This window comes from Parasteatoda tepidariorum, chromosome 4 (genome assembly GCF_982258835.1).
Source record: "Parasteatoda tepidariorum strain Cologne lab strain chromosome 4, Ptep-v5.0, whole genome shotgun sequence".
Lineage (NCBI taxonomy): Eukaryota > Metazoa > Arthropoda > Arachnida > Araneae > Theridiidae > Parasteatoda > Parasteatoda tepidariorum.
This window is the reverse complement of record NC_141758.1, coordinates 11705547-11715133: the sequence shown is the minus strand read 5'-3', so window position 1 is coordinate 11715133 and position 9587 is coordinate 11705547. Positions and strand designations below refer to the sequence as shown.

General features: G+C 31.6%; 1 protein-coding gene across 2 annotated transcripts in view; it reads right to left on the bottom strand.

The window, feature by feature from the left end:
- Positions 1 to 493: 493 nt before the first annotated feature.
- Positions 494 to 9587, bottom strand: part of LOC107442383 (uncharacterized) — a 32179-nt gene continuing 23085 nt past the window's right edge. For both annotated transcript variants that reach the window (XM_087160677.1, XM_087160678.1), the window contains one exon: positions 494 to 4941. In XM_087160677.1, the coding sequence (XP_087016803.1) occupies positions 3289 to 4611 (1323 nt within the window). In that variant the 5' untranslated portion in view covers positions 4612 to 4941 and the 3' untranslated portion in view covers positions 494 to 3288. The remainder of the gene's footprint in view (positions 4942 to 9587) is intronic.

The following is a 9587-nucleotide window of genomic DNA, read 5'->3' as shown; positions in this document are numbered from 1 at the left end:
ATTCAAAATCTTTAAATAATAAATGTAATACGTTTTTTAGTTACGAGTTTCGCAAGTTTCCCATCTTCACCTTTATGCAATTTTTGGTTAAACCTGTTGAAACGCGCTTGGAGAGCTTTAACATTATTAATGTTTACAATGAAACTATGACGAATTTCGTTTTAATCTTTTGGATTATGATTCTTAAAACAGTGAAGAACATAATTAAATGGGAAAAAAAATCGATTTTTCCGACCTACCTAGGTGTATATGCCCCCTTAAATAATTTTCAAAATATTTTATTTCTTTTGTAAACTATTAAAAAAAAAAAAATTCCCTTTTTTTCAATTTGGGAGGGGTTATACCGCTGGATCCGCCACTGGGCTGACTAAATGTAAACAATAACAATATTTATGTGAACTTATATTCTAACCCCCACTCACAAAAAAAAAAAAATCATGTCAGAAATTTGAAATATTAAAAAGAAATAACTATAAAAAAATAAGAAATCAAATTGAGAGTAATATTTTATTTCATATAAACGAAACACAATTACCAATTTACAATATTTATATGCATAGATGACAATAAAATTTCTAATGAACTGATGGAAGTAAAATGAATGCACATCATAAATTGTTAAAATCTCTTTTAAAAACCATTCCTATTATGATTTTGCTGCAAGAAAGAAAGGTATTTTTACTCAACTCAACAACACAATAATTAAAATAAAGCTTAAAACCACATGTACACAGCAAAAATATGTCATTTGTAAAAATATATGGAGAACTAAATAAATTTTTTGAGAAAACCTTTTATTTCATAAATTACAAGAAAGTGGGTTTTTCTTTTGTATAAACACAACTGTAAATCTCTTATTTTGTAGCATTCAATTATCTAATAGTAGATCTACGAAATTTAACTTATAACAGAATCCTAATAGTCATTCAAAAACCACAATTCGTACATACCATTAGCATACAAGTACATAATTGTACAGCTAAGAAATGTGTAAATGTATTACAGCATATAAATTTACAAAACTTACTTGCAATTACTTAAGAACCCGAGTTTTTACGAATATCATAAGATTAAGAGCTTAATTGTAGACTGAAGAAATATGTTATTATGCAATATAGGCAATACATACTCTACATTCAGTTAATCAATATCCTTAGATCTTGCATAAGAAAAGAATACAAGTGCTCAATCGTAGATCTAAGAAATATGTTAACATATAAGAAAATATATGTGGTTATTTACATACTATCGCATACCACGCCAATTTTGGTGATAACGCGGCGATAAACTGGTAACCCGAAAAACGCCAAAGTAGAAACCATAAGCTTTTCCTTTCCAAACACTTTCCCGCTTTTTTCTTTTAGTCATAAATGTGCTTTGGCGACAGGATCAAGAAAAAGATTGTTTTTATTCTATTTTACAATCTACATCTGTATATTTTCAGACAAAACGTAACTGAGATTACTTCAAATGAATGCAACATTTATCCAGTTAACACAATCGCTTTTTTACTTTTCATAATTTATTATTTTACTTAAATTATAATTTTTCATTTGTATTATTTTACTTCATTTTTTTCAGCCATTCACTTAATATTATTATGTACAGTTGTATTATTACTTATTAGAGTTAGCTAACCGCGATTTTTTTTTTTTTTTTTTTCGGCTAGTATGTTATGTCGCTAATATGGATGCGATGGTACAGAAAAACCCATACGTGATATTGTTGTTATTATTTTTTTTTTTTAAAATTCAGCAAGCTTTTGAATTTGAAATTGTTGATACTTCTTCAATTCTAATTAAGTGATTGGCCTATTATTTTGATCAGTAGTAATGTAATAATTTTACGGATTAATCTATGATAAGTAGGATTTAATCTATGATAAGTAGATATTATATGATTCTCAGTTGAATAATACGAACAGAATTTCGCTTCAACTATGTTAAGTAAAATAAAACTTATTTGTTTCTGCATCAAACTAATTTTAACTTAGAATCACAATCTATGTCGATAAAAAATGGTAGATTTTTTTTTTTACCTTTAAAAAGGATAACATTATGAGTTTTAACACATCAAATAGAATCTACAAGATTTCACACACACTTAAAATCCGCTTTTTTGGAATCAACAAAAAACTGAGAAATTACAAACAAATCCTTAGACAGATGTACAAAAATGTGGAGGAAAAAAAACGTAAAGCCTAAAATTTAAGAAATAAAACTAAAATTTCTCTTAGCAAAAAAAAGAAACCCTTTCTTCTGAAGTATTACTAGATAATAGTTACTGAAGTTTTACTATTTGCTAGTAACAAGAAAATTAATTGCAACAATTTTTTTAACCTTTTGTAACAAAAAAACTTATTTTCATGCTTGTTACAAACTAAAGTTTAACTGATAGATTTAAAAGAGCAATTTCTTCAAACCATTTTAATAGAACTGTTTAAAGCATAAATTTTAAAGAAAAGAAAAAACTCAATATGTATCTTTGAACAACAATTTATTACAGGAGTAAGGTTTTCCACCGATGTAAACGCGACTGTAATATTGCAGTAACAGACTTGAATCAAAGAATATAAAAAGTAATGTGGGGTATACCATAAAACAAGTTACAGGGTGAGCAACACACACAGAGCGTCATTTGAACCAAGATCCGGTGCATGCTCATAAGAAGCAAAGAGACAGTCAGGAAGTTACGTTACCTGTAAATCGGTTGCAGACCATGCATGGTTGAGTACGCTGCCTGCTTTATTTTATGTCAAAATGTGTAAGCGGATTTAAATTTATTCTTAAGGAAATATCTTAATTAATAGTACAGTAATGTTTATCAATAGTGTAAAACTACAGAACAAACGAACGATAAAAAAGAGGAAACTTTTCTTCTTCACCCTAACCCCAGTATTGGTTAAGAAGAGGAGAAGAAAAGAACTTTGTGCCGCACCTAATTTTAAATGACTGGTTTACATTATGTCAATGGAAGCTAGACTTCTTCCCCTACGTATAGTTCCCCTACGTCTGAGGAGAACTCCTCCAGATTAAAAGTTTGGGGTTGCCTGCTGCTATAGAAACAAGCGATAGCACATCTCTAATGGGGGTGAAATGAAGCAAAGAAGGCGTCGATTGGTTTACTCACGCCGACTTTAAGACACGACTATTCACCTTACACCCCTATTCGAAGTGACTTTTTCTCGTCACCATAGTAACCGCCAAGACGAGAAACGGATGTCTGGAGTTCTCCTGAAAGCCACACTATATATTCTCTGCTTGAACTGTTGTCACAGATATTGCTTTACTAAGTTTTTACTTTATGGAGAAGAATGTGCTTCTTTAAATTATGTTTGATTGAAAAACTTCGATTACATTCACTACATGAATATGGCTTTTCTCCAGAGTGGACACGACTGTGTTGAATCAAAGAAAATTTTCTTGGAAATGCCTTCTCACAAATGTTACAAGAAAAGGGTTTTTCGTTAGTATGAACAGCGCGCATATGGATGCTTATACTACCTTTCTGTACAAAGCTTTTCTTGCAGATACTACAGGAATAAGGTTTTTCCTTAGTGTGCACACGCATGTGAACGTTTAATTTAGCTCTTAACAGAAATGTTTTATTGCATATGTTACATGGGTGAAGATTATCACCAGTGTGCACACGTGAGTGCAAGTTATAACTTTTCTTCGTCAGAAAAGTTTTATCACATTGAGTACATGCATATGGCACTTCTTTAGTATGAACAACATAGCAATGGGTATTCAAAGTACTTTTATTTGAAAAACTCTCATTGCATATACCACACGAGAAAGGTTTTTCTTCTGTATGAACTCGACTATGTTCAGATAAATTACCCTTTGAGGCGAAACTTTTGCCGCAGAGGGTGCAAGAAAAGGGTTTTTCCTTAGTATGTACACGAATGTGGGTATTTAAATTACTTCTATGTGCAAAACTCTTATTGCATACACTGCAAGAAAAAGGTCTTTCGAGAGTATGGACATTGCGATAGTGTTTAAGTAGGCTACCGTTCAGAGAAAAGCCACGACCACACAAATCGCACAAATAAGGTTTTTCGCCCGTATGAACCCGATTATGGCTATGTAAAGCATTTTTTCTCTTATAGCTCTTGCCGCATATACTGCAAGAGTAAGGCTTATCGTTAGTATGAACGCTTCTGTGGCTAGCTAACGAACCACTCGAAACAAAACTCATATTACATATGGTGCAAGAATAAGGTTTTTCTTGTGTATGAGTACGATTGTGTTTAGTAAGAGTAAACTTTTGCAAAAAGCTTTTATTACATATGGTGCACGTGTAAGGCCTTTTCCCAGTATGAATACGGCTATGAACAACTAAATTGTTTTTGCACGAGAAAAACTTATTACATACGGTGCACGTAAACGTTTTGTCTTTAGTATGAAGAAGAGTATGTTTGGTTAAACTGCTTTTCGCCGAAAAGCTTTGATTGCACTCATTGCATGAAAAAGATTTTCCTTCGGCGTTAACACCATTGTGATTAACTAATTGAGTTTCATTTTTAAAACTCATATTGGAAGGCTTTTCTTCTATTTTTTGTTGAGAAGAGGTTGGGCGAGTTTCTTCCAAAGAAATTTCTTCACTCATGTTGATACAAAAAAATTATCTTCAAGTATTTGAGAGAAGTATTGGATTTTTAAGTATTTGAAAATTGCCTTTTGTTCACAGTAACCAAAATGTTCTTTCAAACAAAGCTATCAATCAAATTTGTAAGTGTATTTTTGAGATAGAATCCAAACGCACTCACACAAGTACACAAAATACATAACCTTTTTCCTTCACAACAGATATTGAAACAAATGTGCTGTTCCATTGACTAGAACGTTCATCAAACTGTGATGGAAATGCTGCTTGAAAGAAAACTCCAGAGCTTTGTGTTTGGGTCTAGATTATACTGCAGCGCATAAGGATAGGAATCTAAAACGAAAGAAAGAGAAAGATGAAAATAAAACAAAGATGTTAACCAAAGATTACAAATCGGAATACAAACTAAGAGATGTACAAGCCAATGGCAGAACTATATCATTTGGCTAGCATAATTCAATTAATTATCATAATTTTGTGGTTGTGAATGGCAAACAGTTGTTTACACAACAGTAGAGTCTCGATTGTTCGAATTTCCCATAAATCCGAGCTAGTGACAAAAAAATCAGTCTTGTTCCCAAACAGTGACCAATGCGCACACAACACGTGGAACGATTACTACGATTGGTTTTACGGCTGAATGTTGAAAAAAAAATTTGTGTATTCAACACCGAAACATGCGAACTGTGTGTTTAAACAAAAAAACATTAGACAATTATTTTAAAGAACAATTAACCTAATGTAGTAATATAATGAATATTGTAACTTTCGAAAGTTCGAGGTCCTGGGCTCAGTCCTGTTCACCTCTAATTATCGAGACTCTACTTCATTCTCATTGGAGGAGTTTTATTCCGATACTAATAGAAACATATTCCTATTGGTTGGTATCAGTATCTGATTGATTATTAGTGAATTTTCAGAAGGCAAATAAGTGAAGTAATGTCAATTTAAATATTTCTATCTTAACATTAACAACTCATTGATTTTATATTTGAAAAATAGGTATAAAAATGACATGATTTGATTCTTTGTTTTTATGTGGTGATACAAATAAAATTGAAGAAAAAAACTGTTTTTATGTGGTGATACAAACAAAATTGAAGAACGTTAAATTAAATTGTGAAAAAAAAAACTGTTTTTATGCGGTGATACAAATAAAATTGAAGAACGTTAAATTAAATAGAGAAAAAAAAAACTGTTTTTATGCGGTGATACAAATAAAATCGAAGAACGTTAAATTAAATAGAGAAAAAAAAGCTGTTTTTATGTGGTGATACAAACAAAATTGAAGAACGTTAAATTAAATAGAGAGAAAAAAACTATTTGAAAAACATAAAGGAGATAAAAGCGCTTAATCACAGAAGCACTCTTAGTATCTTAAGCATACTTCAAAATCAAACTTTGTAAGTTTAGGAGGAGTCGAGAATTTGACACATAAACTCTTTATCGTACTAAACAGAGTATTTCTTAAAGATAGCTTTTTAATATGTGTTTTTAGAATCTCTATCATTTTATTAAAAAAAATCAATAAAAATTTCGGATCACAAAATTTTTTTTACACGTAATTTTTATTGCTAAAAATCTATAGAATCAGGTTACATAAATCTTCTTACAGTTCGATAACACAAGAGTGTTCGACAAAAAACAAAAGTATACTAGTGGACAATGGAATTTTAATGAAACCCACTTAGGTTGTTAGATGATAATAAGGGTTATCTAGCTTTATTTATTTATAATAAGAGAGAGAGAAAATCTCTACAACTACACAACGGTCATAAACAGTTTATACAGATGGTAGCAGGGACGACCGGAGTCGTACTGGAAGTGGAGTCTACATCAAGAGACCTGATGGCGATATCAACATTAAAACGAGAAACCCGGATTCTTGTTCTGTTTTCCGATCAGAGCTTCTTGCTATTGAGGCAGGACTGCACGCAATTGAAGAGGATTCGCTGCTAGACCCTATCTGGATCCTAACAGATAGTAGAAGCTCAATCCAATATTTGAGTGCATGGCCCAGAGTGGGCGATAGGGCTGGAACGGCAATCTTACAACTTCTCAGTAAACTTTCCGTGAAGCGGGATATTTATTTGCAGTGGATTCCGTCCCACGCTGGACTATGCGGGAATGAGATCGCTGACTCGCTGGCAAAACTTGGCACAAATGAACCTCTGCCGGAAAGTGTGGCACTCACATCTTCAGAAATTCACCCCATTAGAAAGAAAGGTGTCCAGCTAGTCTGGAATACTTCCCCAGTACATTTCTGGTACTCTGGGGATAAGCCGGGTCGTTCTTTGGCCTTCAGAGGTAATAAAGGGTGATCAGACCGCGTTCACTAGATTCATCAATGGTCAAATAAAGTGCATGAGGTATGAACAGCAGCGAAAGGTCTATCCCACCTGCAACAAATGTTTCTCCAGTGCAGCCAGCCCGTCCCACCTCCTTAGCTGTGTGGATTTTGAAAAGAAGGCGAAGTCTGAGGCCGTCCGCTGCTACGGAAATAAGAATAGCTCATTTCAGGGAGGGTAGCTTCGTTTCACTCTAGGGCTAACACAATAGACCGAAGAAAAATATTCTCTCGTCGATCCGAGCCAAAACCTGTCCTAAACAAGATCCCCACACCCCTACTTGATACCTCGTTACCATAGTCACCGCCACGGGTTCAGACGAATGGCTAGGGAGGTTCTTTATTTAGACAAACTATATAATATAGGTGCAACTCTCAATCTACAACGTGCAAATCCTTCAGTCATAGATATACATTGCCTTACAATAATAGAAGAGGCACTTTCAACTTCCAACATTTTTTTTTTTTTTTTTCAATTTCTCTAGAAATACTTAAAGAATTATTTCGTAACTTCAGAGGTGTTTAGTTTACGCAATCTTTCATATTTAGGAATAAGATTTTAAACTTTCAGAAGTTCGGCGGAAAACCTACAAAAAATTAGGAAAGAAAGCAAGTATTTTTAAACACACTTTGCCAGGAAATCAAGCAATAAACTGGTAATTTGTATAGATTACTAAAATTGTTTTTATTAAGTGCATAAAATTTCATAAGCCCAGCTTAAATATTTATAAAGATATGAATTTTTTTTTTTATGCTATAACTTTAAAAACATTCAACGGAATTATACAAAATTTTAGGAGTAATTTAAAATTAATTAAAAAAATTATTGATTTAAAAAAAATTCGTTAAAAACAGTGCAAGATATGAGTATTTAAAGTAATTCTTTTATGCTACGCATGCGCAGATAATATTCAAAAATAATCATAATTTTGTAGTGAATTGTAATTGGCTATTAATGAAAAAGTTTGATTAGAATATCTTAAAATTTTAAAACTTTCAAGCAATTTTCTGAGTAGTTTTTGTATTTTGTAAAAGAAAGATGAAAACGATAAGGGGTTTTCCATAAATTTCATTTTGTACTTTTTTTCCTATTACCATCACATTTCGGTTTCCAGATAATTATTACAAAGTATTATCATTTGTTATCAAATGTTTGTATTATGACACAAAATAAAATTTGTGGAAAATCCCTGATCGTTTTTAACTTATTTTTAAAAAGTACAAAAACTACTTAAATTGCTTGAAATTTTCAAGACATTCAAATCAAACTTTTTTCATTAGTTGCAAAATACAATTCCCTGCAAAATTATAAACTTTTTTTTTTTTTACGCATGCGCAATATACATTAAATATTTAAATACCTTAAAATATTATATAGCTTTTACCTTAGATATTTAAAGCTTGCACAATTTTTTTAAAATTTCAAATCTAAACTTTTTTAAATTAATTTAAATTGTTCCAAAAGTTTAATTCCACTCAATATTTATAAAGTTTTAGCAAAAAACCGTAAGATAATTTTTTATAAAAATATCCACATATCCATTAATATTTACTCTAGGTTTACGCAGTTACTTAAAAATAACAAGTAAAGTAATTGATACAAGTTACAAGCTTACTGCTTTTATGGCATAAGGTGATCAAAAATCCTTCGTTTTCTTTCTTTTTAAAATCTTTTCTCGAAAGTTTTAAATCTTTTTGCTAAGTATGAAAAATCACATGAGCTATAAACATCTCCAAAATCCAGTAAAATATTCCTTCAAGTAATTCTTTATAAATTTCAAAAACTGAAAGTGTCTCTTCCATTATTGCAGGGTAACGAGTGTGTGGGTATATATATATATATATATATATATATATATATATATATATATATATATATATATATATATATATATATATATATATATATATATATATATATATATATATATATATATATATATATATCTTATGTGTTGTTTTATAATTTGGTATTAGAATGATAATGCACGATGGGAATAGAGCGGACTATTAGCTTAATTGTTTCGTTTTCAATGTTTATATTTGTCTCACAGTGAGTATCAACCGGCTCTATTACGTATAGTGTGGCCTTGAGGAATACTCCTTCAGACTGGTAGTCTGTGGTTGTCTGTTGCTATGATAACAAGCGAGAGCACATCTCTATTGGGGGTGAAATGGAGGAAAGAAGGCGTCGATTGATTTAGTCACGCCGACTTCAAGACAAAACTATTCACTTTACACCCCTATTCGAAGTGACTTTTCTTCGTTACCATAGTAACCGCCACGACGCGAGATGGATGTCTGGAGGAGTTCTTCTGAAAGTCGCACTATAACGAGCTCTGATTTCTGCATGTTTGAGAAACCTCTTCACATGCTTCAAAACCAGTGTTTGTTTATATTCAGAAAGATGAGGCCTGCATGAGGGAAATATTATAAGTTTTGACTTTAAGCTCCGTAAACAATTAATTGAGCTACGTCACTAAATGAAAAGTTAACTAGTTGTTTATTGTCTCACGTATACTATACTTATTAAAAATTTTAACTATATTTACTACAGGGATGCAAACTTTGAAATAATTAGAAGTTGGTCTTACCATGAAATAAGAGGAATTATGTATGCATGTTTTTCATG